The 19,876-nt window shown below is 46.0% G+C and overlaps 1 protein-coding gene across 1 annotated transcript; it reads left to right on the top strand.

Moving 5' to 3' along the window:
* Positions 1-1,344: 1,344 nt before the first annotated feature.
* HHIPL1 (HHIP like 1) lies at positions 1,345-19,626 on the top strand. Its single transcript, XM_035566843.2, has 9 exons — positions 1,345-1,620; positions 4,642-5,288; positions 7,572-7,715; positions 8,010-8,338; positions 10,215-10,341; positions 11,042-11,187; positions 13,739-13,820; positions 15,419-15,501; positions 18,138-19,626. Exons 1-9 carry the CDS (start codon positions 1,345-1,347, stop codon positions 18,719-18,721), a joined length of 2,418 nt encoding a protein of 805 aa, XP_035422736.1. The 3' UTR covers positions 18,722-19,626.
* The last annotated feature ends 250 nt before the right edge of the window (positions 19,627-19,876 follow it).

Here is a 19,876-nt window from a genome sequence, read left to right on the forward strand (position 1 = left end):
CAATCCCTTCTTTGTGTATTAATCTTACAATGTTAATTAACAATGTTAGGATGTGTTTGGTATTTTTTTAATGGGATGTTTAAGTATCATCACAAACTCTGAGACAACAGCCCGCGTTATCCGCGGGAATAAGAGATTATCTGGGATGAGTAGGAGGTTCATTTATATCTGTTGTTTTTACAGAAATACGGGATTGCATAACTGCCTTTGTTCAAGGCATGTAAAGTTTTCAAGGGCAGTGGATAGTTTATTTGTTTTCCAATGCTCTTAGCAAGGTCATCCATGAAAAAAAGTGTTGTTTTTTTTGTTGTTTTGGTTTTTTTTTTGGTTTGGTTTGGTTTGGTTTTAATGACAAAAATAAAAAGGTAGAGAACTCTGAAGTAAGATCATCAGGTATTCTTGTTGCCTGCACATATGCAAAGTTTTTAGTGACCTTAGTAGCAGTTACATAAGCATATGGAGAGAAAAACAAACTCTTATTAAATGCTGTAACACATATGGTCTCCTGACAGGATGTTCCAAGCCATGCAGTGATTTTACAGTCCATATGCACTGTACAGCAGTTCTTTAGTCTCAAAGCGGGAGTCAAAAATAGCATGTCAGCATGAACTCTGCATTCTTTGTCTTTTATGGACAGTCTGCATGTTAACATTGAAATGCAGCGTCCACTGTGGCTAGCTGCTTTAACAGTGTAAAAAAAACCAAACATGTCTACTTGTGACTTGGTTGTAATGGTTGGTAATGTGAACTATGACATGGGATGCAAAAAATAAACAACAAAGAGCATTTGGAGTAAGCATGCCGAAGGGGCATGCCGTGAAGCAGAGGGGTAAGGGAGCTGGCAGTTGGCAGTTTTATGTTGGCTGGGTTGGGGCGATGCGGCCAACACGCCGGGCACGCAGTCCTGAGCCGAGGGGCATCTTCACGGGGGGACATCCGTCGCCCGGGCCGCGCTCCGAGGGGCTCCACCAGAGCAGCCCGAGCCGGAGCTAAGCCCAGCCCGGCCTCGTACCACCGAAGGCCGCAGGAGCGCGGGCCGCGCAGCGAGGATTTCACGTCCCTGAACGCCCAGCCGGCCGCGTACGCTCGCCGAGTCGCGTTTGGGCCGCTGGAAGCAAACCCGCCCCAACCCCCGGCTCCTCCACGCCGCCCCGCGGCCCGCACCCCCCCGCCCCGCCATGCCGCCTCCCTCCGCGGCCGCCCGGGCCGAGGGAAGCCCCGGGCGGGCGCTGCCCCTCGGGGCGGGCCGTGCCGTGCCGTGCCGGCCGCTGGCTGCCGGCGGGGGCCGGCCCAGGCTCCTGAGCGCTGCCCCGCCGCTTCGGGGCCCCGGCGGCGGCCCCGGGGATGCGGGAGGTGCGCGGGGCGCGGGCGGCGCTGGCGCTGCTGCTGGCGGCGGCGCTGGGCCCGGGCCCGGCCCGGCCGCACCCGCAGTGCCTGGACTTCAAGCCGCCGTTCCGCCCGCCGCGGGGCCTCGCCTTCTGCCGCCGCTACGGAGCCTTCGGCTGCTGCGAGCCGCGGCGAGACCGGGCGCTGCTGCAGCGCTTCTACCGCCTCAGCGCGCACCTCGACGGGCACACGTACGCCGCCTGCGCCGGGCACCTGCAGGATCTGCTCTGCCAGGTGAGGGGGAGCTGCTCGGCACGACCGGGGGGGCTTCGGCCGCGCGGGGAGCATCGGCTGCGCTGGGGGGTTCTGCCGCGAAGGAGGCTTCAGCTGCTCTGGGGGTTTCTACCGCACGAGGGGCTGGGCGGGGGGCTTCAGCCGCACGAGGCGTGTGGGCGTCGCAGCGGGGTTCTGCCACACGGGGGACTTGAGGTGGGCAGAGCAGCCGGCCGCCTGAGCCCTGGTGCCCGGCGCGGGCGGGGGTACGTGGGCGCAGGTGCAGCAGCGCCCGCGGCCAGGCAGGGCTGCCTTGGCCCGTGTCTGGGTGCATTAGGGTCAGCGCATCCTCCTGGGCGTGCTCCCCGGGAGCACCTGTGCACCAGCAGGCTTCTCGGTGGAGTTTTGGGCCCTTGGCGGGCGTCCGACAGAGGAATGGGGATGTTGCTCCGCTCTAACCCGTGAGCAGCTGAGAGCTGGGTGTGTGGGCAGTACGTCCTGCAGAGCCTCCGCAGCCTGCCAGGGCCAGATCTTCGGAGCTGCTGAAGACGCCCAGGAGGGGAGCTGCCTGGACAAAGCGTGCTCCTCGCTACGCCCAGCTCACGGCGTCGGGTGTTTCTTTGCGCTGGGTTACAGTATCCTGGTAGCATGCACCAGGTGTTAGCAGTCCTGACGAGGGGTGCAGAGCGATGCCCGAGGATGTGGCCTCGAAACCTCTGTGGCAGCCAGCCCGCGCAGGGAACATTTCCACAGGGTTATGTTCTGTGGCCAGGTACGGTAACAGGATGATTACGGTCTGTGTGGATCAAAGAGTTCGACCCTATCATCAGCAGTGGCCTCGTATGTATGAAAATGCCCCTGAGACAGAATAGTGGCAGCTCTGTGCCGTGCAAGTGTAAATCTTAAATTAATTCAGACAGCGGAGTCTAGTCTGCTGTGCTCAGATGGGATCAAAGTGCCTTTACAGAAATCCTGCTCTTAGCATTTTGCAGGGAGCTCTTGTGTTTTTGCAAGTGTGAAGAAAAAAAGACAACCTTTTCCCACAAGAGCTTCTAGAGGTTTGACTTTCAGTTCATCTCACATTGTACTGAAAGCAAGAAACTTCGATTGTGTTCCTGAAACAGTGTCCAAAAGTCCACTTGCAAGGAGAAGACAAGTTAGCAGTGCCTGCTAAGCAATCTTTCTGCCTCTGGAAACAATAAGCAAGTCTCCTGCGTACGTCAGAAACCTGACTGTTGAAAACTCGTTCAGAAGCAGTGAGGTATTTCAATGTGGAAAAAATGATTCACTGAAATGTTCTAATGAGCTCAGTGCATCACCAGCCCAAGACGTGGCTACAAATGGTTCCACCTGGCTACAAATGGTTCCACCTCTGCCCACACAAGCACAAAATGGGAGTTCAGGCACCGCAATTGCTCCAGAACGCTCTGCTTTCATTTATTCACTATATATAAAATTTATAGCCTGTACCTGAATTAATAAGTGGTTTTCTGTGAATTATTCAGCACACTTCTGTCCCTTTCTACACACAGTTCGTGATTTCTCTCAAAGGTAATCAGATTATTTTGACAAGTGTTTCTTCTTGTACTCGAACAACCTGCAGTGGCAAAGGGACAGGGAAGTCATACCTCTGTGCAATCCTGAATTCTGCTGTTGAAGCCTGGCATGAGCTCGCTGCTCGCCTTGAAATAGGTTTTCAGAGAACCAGACCCGTCCTGGTGCTCAAGCAGGGTGCCTTCTCTCTTGGAGTGGGAAACCTCCGTAGGCAGAAAGGGAAGCGACCAGCCCTCGCTCCCGGTTCTCTTGTTTAAATTGGTTTTCTAAGGCCAAATTTTCAGTTGTGACAACTGCCTTGGCAAATGCTGCAGCTCTTTTCTGTCCCTGGCACACCTCTGGGTTCATGTAACGGAGCTGAGTGCCATTACCCCATCTGCGTATGTAATTTCAGTGTTTTGTGTCACACGTAATCTCCTTTTTACCACATTAATTGCTGCTCATTTGAAGGCATAATAACCTTCATTTTGCAATGAATGGCTTGACATTACAGGGGGAAAGCTTACTGTACGCTAATGATCTGTTATACGGCCTCTCAGTTTATTGTGGAATGTAATGGAAAATAAAATAAGAATTAAATATTGTGTGCACTGATCAGCTAATTTAAATACTTCAGTATCTTGGATATTACATCTTTTCAGCTATTGAGTAGTGCTGTAATCTGCATTAAGCAGCTCCTGTAGCTTTTGTTTTTGTTTTAACTAAGCTGGTCTTGCTTAGAAATGCCATCTAGGACTTAAAAAGTGCGGACTTTATTCAGGCAGGATAGTTTCTCTCACTGCATTTCTTGCCTCAGTTATTTATCTACCCTACGAAAATAACCGAGCCTCCACTGAGTCATGTTACATTATTTGGAGAGCACTTCTGAGATGCCTGTCGAGAAGATGCATTGAAACTGGAAAACATTGTATGTTTATTGCAAGGAAAAGCCCTTGCAAAGCAGAACTGAGTCACTTTGGTCAGTCTGTAATTTACAGACAGTAGTACTGGGTTGCAGTGGCAAAGAAAGAAAATGTGTCCGTCTGGAGGAGTTTTTGTAGTGGAGAATGCCACGAACTATATGGACTTGAGTCAGCCCTTATGTGGATCTCCAAGGCTCTCGAAATTAGGGTTGTGCTGCAGCCATTCCCAGGGGCTGTGGATTGAGGCTGTATGGATCCAAGAGAAAAAAGTCTCTTTGGCCCCAGTACAGGCTACTAGGGTGATGTAGCAAGAGATGTGTCGTCACTGGTTTTCGTGAGTTAGTGCTATGGTGGGAATAAACGAATATCTGCACATGGGAGCCCGCTTTCGCCAGGAATATCGAAGATCATTTCTGTGAATGCTGAGATAAACCACTTTCTAAGCTCCTTTCCTCTGTTAATATATTTTCTGAATAAACCACAACATATGTTGTAATTAAGGTGAAGTTTCTCCCGTTAGTGCTGCTGCTCAGCTGTTTCAAATCTGGTCCAAAAATGGCTTGAGGCTCTTTCTCTCCCCCTCTAGGAATGCTCTCCGTACGCAGCTCACTTGTATGACGCCGAGGATCCCTCCACCCCTGTGCGGACGATACCGGGACTTTGCCAAGACTATTGCCAGCAAGTGTGGCAAAAATGCCGCTCCATTTTTCGCTACCTCTCGGCAGACCCGGAGTTAATCGCGCTGGAGAACAACATGGCAAAGTTCTGCCGCTACCTGTCCTTGGAGGACACGGACTACTGTTTCCCACACCTGCTGGCGAACGAGAACCTCAACCAGAACCTGGGGCTGGTGACGGCCGATGCAGAGGGCTGTCTCCAGCTCTGCCTCGCGGAGGTGGCCAACGGGCTGCGCAACCCCGTTGCGATGGTGCACGCCAACGACGGCACCCACAGGTTCTTCATCGCTGAGCAGGTCGGCCTGGTGTGGACCTACCTCCCCGATCGGTCCAGGCTCGAAAAGCCCTTTCTGAACATCAGCGAAGCCGTGCTTACCTCGCCTTGGGAAGGAGACGAGAGAGGTTTTCTAGGTATTGTCTTCCATCCTAAATTCAAATTTACTGGTAAAGTGTATGTCTACTATTCGGTTGAAGTTCGTTATGAAGAGAGAATCCGAATCAGTGAGTTCAGAATTTCTCCCGGTGACATGAATACTTTGGACCATGGTTCTGAAAGGTATTGTACACACGTTTATGTATTTAAGATCTCAGAAGACAGCTTGTGCATTTTTAAGGACTAGTAATGAATAAGACTTATTTAGCTCGTTACTGTTCTTGTGTTCCAGTTTGTTAGCAAGTTAGCCCAAGTCCATGCCTAGCACACTGAGACAGGAAAAACACTTCCTCCATGGATGAACTGCAGGCACTCAGGAATAAAACATTCGTGTTTCTCAGTTCAGTGTGTCAGAAAAATTAATTTTGATTGAATGTTATTTACAGTTAGTAAATTTTGGTTTATTTCGTATTTTTGTATAAATATATAAATAGTAAGTAACTATAAATACATAAGTATATATATATAGTAAGGAGGACCCTGATTACCCTTTACAATAGATTTCTGCAAAGCACGAGTGAAATTCATGCCAAAGCAAAAGGTTTCCCAAATAGGTGGAAACAAACTCGGTGATGCTGTACCAACGATGAATTTGTCCCCACGTTTCTTTATCTGAATGAGAGCTCGACCCTATGACATTACAAATTTAACAGCAAATTAAATAAAATGCAAATCACCATGCTGTTACTGAGAGCATTTTGATTGGAAAATTTATTTGCTTGAGTCTGACCCTGCAGTTGATCCACATTAATATGCAGAGATAATTAGAGGTTTGTTTGTGGAGGCAGCCTATGGACTTACAACCTGTTGCAGAACCCCAGGACTGAACCACCGTGTGAAGAAGCCCTGGAACAGCATTCATTTTAAGAATTTTACTTTGTTGCGCAGGCTATATTAGGGCTTTCTTACCACTCAGCAGTGGATGGTTCTAGCTCAGAAATGCTCATAGGCTGATGATAGAAGGGGGATGCTGGTTTATGAAGCAGTTGTAGCAATTCAGTGGAAGCAGCACTGTAGGTGACAGGGAAAGAGAATGTAGACGTGGTCCTCAGGAAGGGCCTGTAGACATGGCCAGTCAGCAGCTTAAACCTGCAGATGTCAAAACCCATGAGCTGTCTTGTTTAGAAGTCTGTGGTCCTGCTGTGTTTGTGCAGGCACGGCTCCCGCTGACTTCATCCTGAGATGCTGTCCACCAGGGAGCTGCGGGCTGAGGCTTTGTGTGCATTGCGCCTGCTTGCCTGCGGGTTCTTGCTCTATGCGTTTTGGTTTTTTTCCATCTTCTTTGGGAGGTTGAGGGAAATCCACATTTCTGATCACACGGGATCCTCCCTCGCTCCTTCTGCCGGCTGCAGCCCGTGTGCTCGGTCAGGAGTGGCAAGGTTTGCAGCAGGTGACAGGATAATTACACGGCTGGTTTCCTTCCCACAGTTTACAGTCTGGTCGTGGCTGTAACTAGCTGTGCTTTCAAAAGGGGAAAAGTTCGCTAAAGATGAGGTGTTACAAGTGATTATGTTCATATGTTTTTGCAGATATGAAAAATAAAAGACCAGCATGAAAACTGGTCTTTTCTAGAAGCTGGAATAAAATAAGCTTCAGTTGTTACACCTGGGAATCTCCACTGCATGTATTCCTGCCTTTACCTTTCTATAAACTTATACTTTCGTATATTTCACTCTTTTCTCGGGAAGAAAGAGAGGCTAGGCGTCTAAAAAAAAGAACAAAACAAAATACCAACAAAGCAATCCAACCAAAAACCATAAAATCAAGAGGTGATTAGGTTTTAAAATGAAGGTAGAGGTTGTTGGCACTGCTTTGAATAACCTTTGCTTTGTCAAGACGCTGAGCTGCTGGTGGTAGTGCTTTTAACAGTTCTGGAAGTTCATGGGGTCCCGTGTATGTAATTGTCCTTGAAGGATTCTTCCCTTTTTAACAATTTAACTATTGCATAATGTTTGCAAAGTCTTAGGTCGCCTTGAAAGCGCCCATCAGGATCGTGCCAAATGCTGTACAGATGCACAGATGGACCGGAGTCCTTTCCCTTGCAGATTGCAGTCTGATTTGAGCTGAGATGCCTTTTCTAAAGGAAAAAAAAAAAAGAAAAAAAGCCTAATAAGGAGGAAAGAAGAATCAGAGGAAAAGTATCATTACAAGCATACCCTGCCATGTAATTTCCCAGGTTTATTACACAATTTGGTGTTTCTGTAATCCGGAAGATATGTCGGAATCATATAAGGGTGGAAAATCAGTTGTGCCCAAGTAAGATTCAGCAACATGGATATGGAGGAGGACACATCAGAGCTGGTCCGCAGCCGACTGCATGTGTCAAGGACAAACTGGGCCGTTGTTACTGCGCCCTTTGCTTAGGACTCGTGCAATAGGTAACGCTTCCTTCCTGTTTGTGGTTAGGATAATCCTGGAAATCGAGGAACCCGCTTCCAATCACAACGGAGGAGAGCTGCTCTTTGGCGATGATGGCTATCTCTATATATTTACTGGAGATGGAGGCATGGCTGGGGATCCGTTTGGGACCTTTGGAAACGCCCAGAACAAGTATGAGCCCCTAAAAGTTTGTGTGCTCCACGTGTCTCTCCTGTTGCCCTCAGGTTGAGAAGAGGAACTGGGGGAGGTAAAACTGGGGGTGTCTTCTGTCCCGGGCTTACTTTTTCCCTAAAACCACGCTGATATTCATGCATACCTCCCATGGAGAGACTTGTGTTTTCCAAAACAGAAACAACAAAACCCAAGGCTTTTAAAAACCATCTCTGAATGAAAATGCCCGTTAAACTGAGGTCTAGTTTTATTTCCCTTCTTTCTTTCTGTATTTTCTTTCTTCTCCCAATACAGATCCACACTGCTGGGCAAAGTGCTGCGGATCGATGTGAACAATAATGACCGGGGGCCTCTGTACAGAATCCCTCCAGACAACCCTTTTATTGATGATCCCCAGGCTCGCCCTGAAGTCTACGCCTACGGAGTGAGAAATATGTGGCGCTGCTCCTTTGACAGGGGTGAACCTCAAACGAAGGAAGGGAAAGGGCGTCTCTTCTGCGGGGATGTAGGGCAGAACAAATATGAAGAAATCGACATCGTGGAGAAAGGGAAAAACTACGGCTGGAGGGCAAGGGAAGGATTCAGCTGTTATGACAAAAAACTTTGCGCCAATTCTTCAATGGGTAAATATAAGTTATCTCTAAATTAGCTGCATCTCTCACTGTGCAGTTTTCTGCACCTTCATTTTTAATTCCTGCCTTCAAAGCCTGACTGCTTGGTTGAAAAGGTCCGTTTTTGAGATGTAAGTCTTTAGGGGCTCAGTCTAGAACAGAACTGACTTGCGGATAAATACTGAAAGTCCAAATGTTGCCATTTTTTTATTTAGGAGAAAAATGAAATGTGCTAGCTGTTGTATTTCTGGGCAATACATACAGTTAGTCAAATATCCTAGTGATTCTGTGATATCGGGGGACAATTTCATCGTTTCCACATAAAAGAAGCTTTCCTGCAGAAGCAAAGAAAATTTGGAGAAATTCTGTTTTTCTCCATAACTCCCAAGTGGTGACCTTATTGAAAAAGAAGAGCAAAATGCATTCTGTAAGCTGGCTAACCACTATGTGCACTGCCTGCTTTGCAGGTAACTGGACGTACGTTGTGTTTGGATTCCTTTTAGCTGTGCCAAAAAGGAAAAGTTTAATTTCTTTTATAGTTTGCAAATTTGGGTTCGAGGTATTTGCTGGCTGGCTAAATTCTGGTGCGTGTGTGAGGTCAGTGTATCGTGTGACAAAGTCTGGCCTGGACCACGTCGTGTGCTGGAGCATCTCCACGTCGATCCAGGGAGGCCGCAGGGCTGGCGCTGGTTTGCGCTGTCTGAGATTCTGATTTTTTCTCTTTTATGTGCTCTGTGATGTTGTTGCACTTCCTTCCATTTATTAACGTAGCTGCAAGTAGAGTGAGAGCAGTTAAGTGTTTTTTGACAAAACTTGAGAGCACAGAGCAGGTTTTTTGCGCTCCCTTTGCTGAAGCAGTTGTCAGAGAGCCCATTTAGCACTCTCTGTGTGACAGCACCTCTGCTAGCGTTCATGGTGAGTGCTTTACCGAGGTCTCCGGGGATTCAGAACAATTTCTGATGCCTTTAGAGACCCTTCTGTTAGAACAGTGAAATGCCACAACCCCTGTACAGCGATAAGTGCAGCGTAAGCGTAGGAAACACCTGCTTTAGATGAAATGCCTCTGGTGTGCAGCTGCCAGGTTTGCGACTTGAGGCTTCCAACACAGGGGCAGGGAGGTAGAAGGGGAAGGAGGGGTAGGTCCTACGAGGAGATACCTGTTACCAGGAGTTTCAAAAGGGGAAGGGGGGAAAGAGGAAGCACCCTCAAAATCAAGTCATCTTCCTCTGTTTTGCTTCTGTCTTGTGTTTTAACTTAATTTTGCAACGAATGTTCCAGTGCTACGTTTTGCCTGTGCCATACCGTAAATATTTGATGGCCCTTTCAGGTTGAGCTCCCCCATTTGAGAGAAACACAAGCTATTCGCACTGACATCTGACATATCTTTTCATCAGTGCCTGCAGTCTGGAATCACCTGTCTCTTTTTTCTTGCCTTTCACCACCGAAACCCAGCTGCATTGGGCAAGCATCTCCTGCATAGATGCGGTGTGTCTGAAAGCAGCCTGCAGACTCAGGCAGGCTGATTAGAGACTGGCCAGAAGCAGCACTACCAGAGCCTGGTTAGGGAGGGAGAAGGGCTCAGATGAATGGTCAGGTTTTGATGGAGAGCACTCAGGCTTATCAGGAATTCATCCCCTGTTGCAGATGGGATGCCAACTGGTCTCCCTGGGCTGGTTTGTCCTTCGTTAGCACAGCCAGCTAGATGGGGCTATCAAATTTGTTTAAGAAAAGATAAAATCAAACTAAATTTGTCTCCAGCAGCAGTTCGTTTGATTAAAGGTGCTCAGGTGAACCCAATGGTATTGTGCTAGTCAGAACCATCTACAGAAACAACCAGTCTGCATCATATGCAACACAAGGCAAGCCACATATGTTTTCTCTTTGGCAGATGATGTGCTTCCAATCTATGCGTATCCACACAAAATGGGGAAATCTGTTACGGGAGGCTATGTCTATCGGGGCTGCGAGTCTCCAAACTTGAATGGCCTGTACATATTTGGTGATTTTATGAGTGGGTAAGTAAATATTTCAGACACTTAATAAGCTGTAGCCCCAGCTGAAGTCCTCCAGTGGTGCTACACCTGCTTGTGAGTGCTGGTGCTGTGACCACTGCTGGCCTGCTGCTACGTGCTGCTTGCAAGCAGCGTGCAGAGCCTGGCAGCTTATGGCAGGGGGCTCACGTGGCACGTTTTATATAGCCTTTGCTCCACGTTGCTCTACAGGAGTGTGATCTCCGTGTGCCAGCAGCTGCTGATGTCACTGGTTCACACTGTGTCAGTACAAATAAGGGGGCAATGATACGGTGTTCATTTAGAATATAGAAAATAGTGTAAAAAAGCATACAAATGCATCCTGAGAACAGACAAACAAGAAAAAAAAAAACATAAACCAAACAACAACAGCCCCCCCCGAAATCTCTGATGCAACATTTGCAGACACCAAAGATATTAAAAAAAAAAAAAATCCATTAAAATCCCTTAAATTCTCCCCTATTTCAAGGGCTTGTGTTGCCCCTGAAAGAGAAGGTGTTGTGGGTGTGTTTAATGTATCTGTTTTGTTTTTCATTTCTCAGAGGGGCTGCAGCTCATATTGTAGCTAATGTGGGTAGAAAGCATTAAACATCCTTTCAGTTTTCCTAATTCACGTTCATAAATCATCCTCTTGGTTTTTTGGTGCAAGTTTTTTAATTGTTTTTCTTCTTTTTTTCCTTTGCAGACGCCTGATGTCTTTGAAGGAGGATCGTACCACCAGAGAGTGGCAGTACAGTGAAATCTGCATGGGGACGGGACAAACCTGCATGTTCCCTGGGCTTATCAATAACTATTATCAGTACATCATCTCTTTTGCTGAAGATGAAGCAGGTAATCATTTAACTTATGTCACCTTGAATGACATGCTTACAGTTTCTCTTTGGAGTGAAACAGCTGAGAAGAGGCCAGGGAGGCCATCCACTGATGGGTGCAGGAAAGCAGATATAATGGGCAATAATTAGGAATTTGCTCATTCTGACCTGGAATATTTGTGCCTCTCAAAGTGAATCAGAGTGAAAGCTCTGTGTTACATCTCGAGTGAGGCATCTGCAAAGGGCTGTTTAGGAGCATATTTTCTTAGTGTCAGTTGGGATTTTGCTCTGCGTAGGACTGGCAGATGTAGTCTCGGTGGAGCTTTGCGTAGCTGTATTTGTAAGACATTTTGCATTCCAGGAGGGAGCTGCTGTGAACTGAAAAATCATAGAATTATGGAATCATTAAGGTTGGAAAAGACCTCCAAGATCACCTGGTCCAACCATCCCCCTCCCACCAATATCACCCACTAAGCCATGTCACTAAGCACCACGTCCAACCTGTACATTTTTCAGATATTTACATTGTATTTCAAATACAATACAGTGGCATGTAAGATACTTAGTGCTAAAGTCAGTATATTTATGAAAAGTGTAATTTTTAAATGGAAGTTTTAATTCTCAACTGGCATTGAGAAGCCAGTCCTGGATGAAACCTGGTGGTCGTTACCTTTGTACAGCAACGTGGTTAATTACTGAGCACTGGAGATGGGCAGGCAGAGTGTGCAGCTGCTGGCTGTGGACAGACAGACTGACAGGGAGAGAATGAGCCCTGCAGTGAAAGCTCTGTTGCTAAGTAGCTTCAGGTGTGACTGGGAAATGCAGAGTTGGTGCTGTAGCTCAGTTCTTAAATGTCTGTTTTTCCTGTACAGTTGTGCAGATCATTCCCCAAGTGGCTGTTGGGGGATCATATGCATTGTGCTTTCCCGTTTTACAATGGAAATTAAAACCGTCCAAATTCAGTATTAGCTGAAAAGTTTGAATTTGGAATTCTATCTTTTTGGAGTTAAAATCCATTTTCTTTAATTGCCAGTGTTCATGGAAGGTACAGCTGTTTCGCAGTGCTGTGATGAGAAGAATATCTCACCCTAAAATCAGAAAGACATGGCTTAAATGAGTATTTTAGAGCCAGGTGGAAATTTGGCTGGTGTCTGTTCTCAGAGGTAGTTTTGCCTTGTGCTCGTTTTGTTGTAATGGAAAGGAATTTGTCAATAACAGCTGAGGGAGTTTTTTTTTCCCTGAAGTGAACACGTCTTTGGTGTGCAGGCAGCCTGGTTTTACAGGTTTACCACACAGTTTATTTTAGGAAGCTTTTCTTCACAGAAATGTTTATTTTTGAGGCTGTTGTACTGATGAATGTTAATCCAGCCGGAGCAGTGGATGTATTGATGTGGTGGGGACACCTGTATTTTTGGCTCATTGCACACCCACTGGAAAGGCAACAGCCCCATCCCCTGGCAGCTGAGCACGCCAGGGACACCCCAGGTACCATGCTGTGTCTGCGGGGTGCACATGTGACAGCCTGCGTGCTTCAGGGACCCCACATCCCTCTTTCTGCCTGGTAATTTCCAGAAGAGAAACTTGGGATGTGGAAGGAGAGTGTTGGAGTGGACTGCTTGTCCTGGCCCCTGCTGCACAGTGGGAGGAGAGGGATGGAAATGCAGTTAAGAGAAAATACGTCAAGTAAATGGTGATGGAAAGTGTTTGGCTGAAGGTCGAGCCCTACCCATGCAGCTTGACAGAGCTGTCACAAATCCAAATGCCTTTCTTGTGAGATACACTTCATTTTGTGAGAAAGCAAAAACAAAATCTTGTTCTCCTGTAATTCACCCCAAAGGAGTGCTTCATTGAAAAAGGCAGAAAGGAGTGTGAACAGTCTTAATTTCCTTTCATTTTGTTTCAACAGAAGGAATTCAGGGTTTGGCTGTTTTACATTAGTGAAGTTAAAGGACACAGTAAACATTTTTCCACTGAACATGCAGTGCAAATTTGTCAAAATAATGTTTCATCGAATCACAGAATGGTTTGGGTTGGAAGAGACATTAAAGTCCACCCAGTTCCAGCCCCCTGCCATGGGCAGGGACACCTCCCACCAGACCAGGCTGCCCAAAGCCCCATCCAGCCTGGCCTTGAGCACCTCCAGGGATGGGGCATCCACAGCTTCTCTGGGCAGCCTGTGCCAGGGCCTCACCACCCTCTGAGTGAAGAATTTCTTCCTAATATCTGAACCTACTTCCTTTTAAGTTAAAATCCATTACCCCTTGTACCATCACTACAATCCCCGATGAAGAGTCCTTCCCCAGCTTTCTTTGGCCCCCCTTTAGATATGTTTCAAGGCAATATGTAAAAGTTTCATCTCACCGAGTGTGTTTTTTGCCACTGGAATGCAGATGAACACTCATTACAATCCCAAATGCAAAGCTGCACTGTTTGCTCCAGTAGCCAGACCTCTGTCTGTCAGTCCCATCATTTCTTGACTCTCTATGACCTGCGATGCCGAGTGCCTTTGTGCTGTGCAGGACAGAAGCTCCACGGAGAGTTTTCATGGCTGTGTGTGTTCTTTTTCCCAGGGGAACTTTACTTCATGTCTACTGGCGTACCGAGCGCCACGGCTCCCCATGGGGTGGTGTACAAAGTGGTGGACACCTCCAGGTAAGGGATGCTCTTGCTGCGAAGCCTGACCTTGGTGCTGTGCATCCAGGTGCCCCGTGCCCAGGCAGCCGGAGCTGACCCTGCTGTGCTTGCTCAGACAAAGCAGAAGGACAACAAAAAGGAATGTCAAAAAAGTACAGTCTTAGTTGTGTGTTTTAGGAGGGAAAATGGCTTGGACGAGGAAGTCGGGCCGTTGTCACACCTTTTGGGTCCCATGGACTTGTATCTGAGACTGGGCAAGGCAGGGAAGAGCAGCGTTTTACGGGAAGACTTATAGCTGTTTTTTCCAAGTTGGTGTTTTTAAAACATTACTATTGTTGGCTAAACCCCAGAATATTTTTAGCTAGACATGTAGGATGGGACTTTGTAAGACTTTGCTTTTATTTTTTCAAACGAATTAAATTTACAGCTTTAGCTATCTGAGCATTCTCTTGAACCAAACCACTGTTCTATTTTTATGTTGGAAAGGGACCCCAAACTGAAACAGACCCCAGTGCTGCTGCCTGTTTTCCTCTGACTCGTCCTCTGTCAGGAGCATTTTCCATTAGCTAACACAGTGGAATAGTTCCTGTAAACTGTGTATTAAGGGGCTTGTATTACACAACCTTTGCAAAAATAAAAAAGCAGAAGTCAAAAGACAGTCACAAGTTCAATTTTAAAAAGAAGTTTCTTTAGTCTGTAGGCTGTAGCAATATGAATACGAAAGAATTCACAGGGAAATTCATAAAAGTAGGAATATAATATCCCTGTTGCACTACCAAGAAGAACTTTTTGCCTTCCACAGAAATGCAAATGGAAACAATCCTAATTACAAAGGAGTTATATCCTCCAAACACATGCATCATGCATTTTTGAACCAGTTTGAAAACCTCTGAAGAAGCTGCAGATTAACAAGCAACCTTCATAGGAAAAAGTGATTACGAACTGGATGTAACTTCTCAGAAGTGAGCTGTAATTCCATGGCAAACAGATCTGTGTCAAAATAATGTGTGGTTCTAAGAGAGAGCCTCTGTAGGAGACGCTTCGAGTTCTTGTTTGAAACTAATGCATTTTTGGTACTACTAAAATGACAAGTCATCAGCAGTGACAAATCACAGACCTCTTTATTCTCCACCTGGCTGCTTTCCACGTTCGTATTGACTGTGATAAAGGGGAAAGTATTTTGTTTTGGCTTTGTGTATGAATAATAGTCTGTTATTTCGCTTCTCTGAAGACAGCCGGAAAACTTGTGTTAGTATGACCTTTGTATCAGATGTTCAACATACGCTGTCTAGTTTTGTGATTTCTAGTTTCAGTCTGATTAATCTCTTTCTGGATTGCTGGGACCTGCCAATGTTTTATTTCCTTAATGGATTCAGCAATGGCAAGTGAAAACACAGCCAGAGGACTCCATTGACTTGTGAATATTTGGACTTCGATCAATGGAGATATGTGATTGTTTAATTATGTTTTCTACTGTAAGAGACTTCTTGGATCATTTAAACAGATTTTTTTTTTCCAGTGAGCATTACATTCATCGAAAAACAATGGGAAGCAAAGGCTCATGATGCCACTGGAAAGGAATTAATTGTATGCCGTATGTGTCCCTTTTTTCATAGGAGAGCACCACCAGGAAAATGCCGAGTTGAGCCTGTGCCAGTGAAAGTAAAAAGCAAGCTCATAAAGTTTGTGCCAAAGGAGAGTAAGTGTCATTGTTGCTGGTTATTATGGGTGTGTGTTAGCTGGCAGTAAATATAAACTCAAAGCTTGCACTCTCCCTATGCGTGGAGACCACCCAGAACTGCAGGCTTCAGAGTATCCTCAAAATTAATTCTTGCCAGCTGGTTTGAATCCGAGGAGTTGGTTCAAATAAGGCATAAGGCAGGAGGTATTTCCCCTCTCCGAGCCATGTGAAATCTCTGCAGTTTTTGCCCTTGTACATTGACCCTTTTCTGTGCTGCATAATAACTGTTTCATTGCCAACGACACGCTTTCCCCATGACTGTTTCTGTACCGAGACCCAGTGCTCTGTGGCACTTTTCAGCGATAAATGATTTTTGCAGTGCCTTCAGGAAGTGAGGAACACTTCAGGAGATGAAGGATATTATGGCTAAAGGGTTGGGAAATAGCTCATTGAGCAAGACGAGGTTTGAGTCATTGTTAGTTGTAAGAGAGAGAATATGTGATGAGAAAATGCTCACAAAAGTGATCAGCCATTCAGGTGAACTTTTGGCTTACCCAAACCCTCCAGGGCTTCGTGATTGCTTCATACTGAATGAAGTATTGTGCTGCTAAAAGTGGAGTAGTCAAAGATGTAGATGAAGCTGCAGCAAACCGAGTGCTGTGTTAAATGCAAAGAATTAAACACACCATTAAGTTCTCAAAATTAGATTAGGCAGCATCACATTTCTTTTCCTCTTTGCGTTTTGTTTACACGTGTAAGTACGTAGCCAGTTCTCTAACGACTTTGTAATGACGTTAGCGTTACTGTAGGAACTCTAATGTCAGACTGCTCTTATTTAATTTTTAATTACATTAATCGCATTACACTGCATTTGAATCATTGATGAGTTGTACGGCTTTGACTTCACAAAGGAATGAGGACACTCATCACCTTTTAAGATTGAGTCTTTAGGGTGGAACAAGATCTAAGGGTAATTATTAACTGTTGACATGCCCGAGCACTCAGCACCTCTGTAGAAACATTTTCCTTTGCAAGCTGTGAATGCAGTTTCCAAGCATTATTAACTTTTTTCATGTTCAGCCAGCTTTGTCTCTGTTTCTTCGTAAGCTTTATTCTCTATGCAAGTCCAAAGTTCAGTTTTTTAAGCTATACGTATAACTAAATCTTTTTGATTTTGTTTAAAAGGTAGTTTTCATCACATTGTAATGTAGAAGCAGTGGGAGAGATTCCGCTAAGCGTTTCAAGAACTGAATTCACATTCAGGTGAAAACCAAGCATGAAAAATTTGATTCAGAAGCATGAAAACAAGGAGGTAGAGCTGTAAATATGTTGCTGTTTGGTTAGTGTTTAGTGTGAATGTGACAGAATAAGCAAAGCATGCGGCTTGCATTAGCTGGGAGAATGCATTTGTTGCAAGTGTATTTAATAAACAGCCCGCTGAAGAGTAACATGAAATAACAACTTGATTGAGTGAGGTGAAAAGCGCTCCCAGGTGACCGCTAGCTTTTGTGCAGTCCTGCATACCATTACATGAGCTCTGGAATTTGTGAGTGCTTTTCCAGATCAGGTTCCAGCACCCGAGGTGTGCACAGGTAAGGCTTTCACATTTACTTCTTGCATTCAGAACCTCAGCTTCCAGAGAAGGCAAAACTTTTCACACTAGAAATACCATTTTTCTCCAAATAGCAGTATTTGGGAGGCTCTTTCAAAAACTGAGCCACTGCACTGGGTTGTCTTTTGAGAGCAATGGATATTAAGCATGGAAAAGACAACTGTATTTTTCCCTGTCTCTTCTACAAAACAAATGATGAATGAGAATGGATAAATGTAGGAAATAATCCAAAAGTTGTGATGTCTTTGCAGATGTGTGGACACTGTCAGAGCTCAATTGATTATTGTTCCAAATAATTCTGAATTGCTTCCTTCTGACAAACTAAAACTTATTTGTAAGCTAAAAATAGAGCATATGTGAATAAGCAAGTCCAGTTACGCCTGGAAACTGTGACAGTAAAGAATTTTCAGCTCTTTGGAGTTCAAGGATCTTTTTTTTTTTTCCTAAGGAAGAAAAAAACAACCCCAAATCCTGTTTTATGTGTTGTCCTGGCAACTCCCTTCTTTTTGCACATTCCAGTTACCAGAGAGAATTGATTTTGAATGTTCGCGATTTCAGCCCCTTGAATAAAGCATCTGGCACAGTGGGGAGGCCGGAGCTCTCGGTCTTGTAATGATCCCGTCATTAGTAATGAGGAGAATAGCAGGAACAGTGTGTCTCTCTACAGTGCTTTCAGTAAGGGAGAAGGGTCCGGTGGGGAACTCCTCTTCTGGCTGTGGAACTCCAGCTCGGACCCTTTAATGTCCATCCTGAAGTTTTGCCAGTAGACTGCTTGGAAATTGGGTAATGTTTCCTTCTTGGAAGAGTCTTATTTGTTGGCATTAAGCCGTGCAGTCATCTCTGCTAACTAAAAGCAGCAGGCGTTTCTAGCTGATGAAATACTGGCTTACAGGGAACGTTTTTGCTTCTCAACAGGACCAAGTAAGCAAATTCCAAGAGAGGAGTTAAATCAGTCAAAAATCAGCACTGTATTTGTATCATTATCCTTAAGCAGTACCTTCCGAATGTCAGAGTGATAATTCCCTGGGTTATTCCCCAACAGAACTCATTGTGAAAACACCAACGCCCCGTCCCCGGCTGAGGACCACGACCGAGGCCCCGGGGAGAGGCTGGCCAGACCCTGCAACGTCCCACGTGCCAGCCCTGGACCGGGTGGACCGAATCCCAGTACTCCCAGTGAACAACAGCAGGATACTGGTCCCCACCCCAGCACCAAGCCCCAGGGTCCCCAAGCCCGGGCAGGGGGAAAGGAAGGGACAGCGCAGAAAGAAGAAACCCCGCAACGGCGCCGTGCGGCTGATGGACCACAGTGGCCGTGGACGGAGCTGGGGCCGGGTGGAGGTCTACATCGACGGTGAATGGGGCACGGTGTGTGACGATGGCTGGAGCTCGGCGGCTGCTGCCGTGGTGTGCCGCCAGCTGGGCTTCCCCCATGTGGTGAGGGCAAGCAAGAAGGCGGAATTTGGGGAAGGGACCTCGCTTCGTATCCTCCTGGATGACGTCCAGTGCTCAGGGCAGGAGAAGACGCTGCTGGAGTGCGCCCACGCCAAGGTTGGTACCCACAACTGCTCCCACGAGGAGGATGCCGGTGTGGTGTGCAGCCAGGAGGAGGTGTCAGACTGGTGATGGGAGCTGCAGAAGGCAGCTGAGAGACAAAGAGCACGTCCCCCTTCTTGCCCGACCCTCTAAAGCAGCAAGAGCATTGAGGAGGGCGTGATCTGCCCGGGGGATGGCACATCTGTTTGAAGTCATCTTGGGGTTTTCTTCACCTTCATCCCCATGCATCTGCCTTGGAGGGGAAGAAGAAGTAGAATGAAGAGGTGACTCGAGAGTGCGTTGTGGGCAACTAACGGGTTTGTATGGGGTCTTTCTCAAGCAGAAAAATCCAAACCTTAGCAATTACACATAAGAAACGGGATGCATTCTCTTGCCCTTTCACCTTTCAAAATGCAACATTGCCCAGCCATGCTTCACAATGTTTAGCCGAAAAAAGAAATTCCCAAATGACCGTATTTCACTTTTGCTTGTGGAGGTATTTGCATTGTTTTCCTTGCTTTGCTGTTTGTAGCTCTCAGTGGTGGTTTCTAAGTATGCATAAATCAGTGCCTTTCTTTGCAGAATACAAAAGTAGAATTTTTGTTAACTTTTTGTGCACTAGTTTAAAGGAAAATGATTCTTTTGTAATGCTTAATGTTGGTGTAAGCCTATGGATTATTGAAGATAACCACATCTAAGCAACAGTCGGGTAAATCAGAAGAAGTTATAACATACTACCTGGAAAACAGTTCTCCAGGTTACAGTAGTCTAAGGGAAAAGAAAATCTGGTCTTCTGTACACAACAGGATTGATATCCAGTTTAACCCTGAAGATACTTTGTATATATTTTCCACTTTCTCAAGCATCATGAAACCACATGATTTTTGCATTCAGTTTTCACAGTTGTGGAAGATGCAATGTTGTGGGGTAATAATCCTGTAACATTTACCCCTTTTGAAAGAATATTAAAAATGAAAACAAAGAAATTATTTTGTCTGAAATATGTTTTTCACTTGTGTAGTAATTGGAGACGTTTTCATCTTTTGTGGTCTCTGCATTGGATAGGATTTTGCCTGATTATTTTTTTCCTGATGTAGTTGGGGTAGGTTTTTTCTTACACTTCACACAAGAACATGAGGAAGACAAAATGAAACAAGTGTAAAATGCCTGGTGCATCCAGCAAAGTCCATAAGCAAGACCTTGTATCTAAAGCTCTTCCTGTGGATGTTTTAATTCCCCACTTTC

This window comes from Cygnus atratus, chromosome 5 (assembly GCF_013377495.2).
Source record: "Cygnus atratus isolate AKBS03 ecotype Queensland, Australia chromosome 5, CAtr_DNAZoo_HiC_assembly, whole genome shotgun sequence".
Taxonomy (NCBI): Eukaryota; Metazoa; Chordata; class Aves; order Anseriformes; family Anatidae; genus Cygnus; species Cygnus atratus.

Bases quoted from the DNA above. Each gene is read 5' to 3' on its own strand.
- HHIPL1 (XM_035566843.2), top strand. From the start codon at position 1,345: ATGCGGGAGGTGCGCGGGGCGCGGGCGGCGCTGGCGCTGCTGCTGGCG. The intron at 5,289-7,571 runs GTATTGTACACA...GTTTGTGGTTAG, and splicing joins TTGGACCATGGTTCTGAAAG to GATAATCCTGGAAATCGAGG. The intron at 7,716-8,009 runs GTATGAGCCCCT...CTCCCAATACAG, and splicing joins TTTGGAAACGCCCAGAACAA to ATCCACACTGCTGGGCAAAG.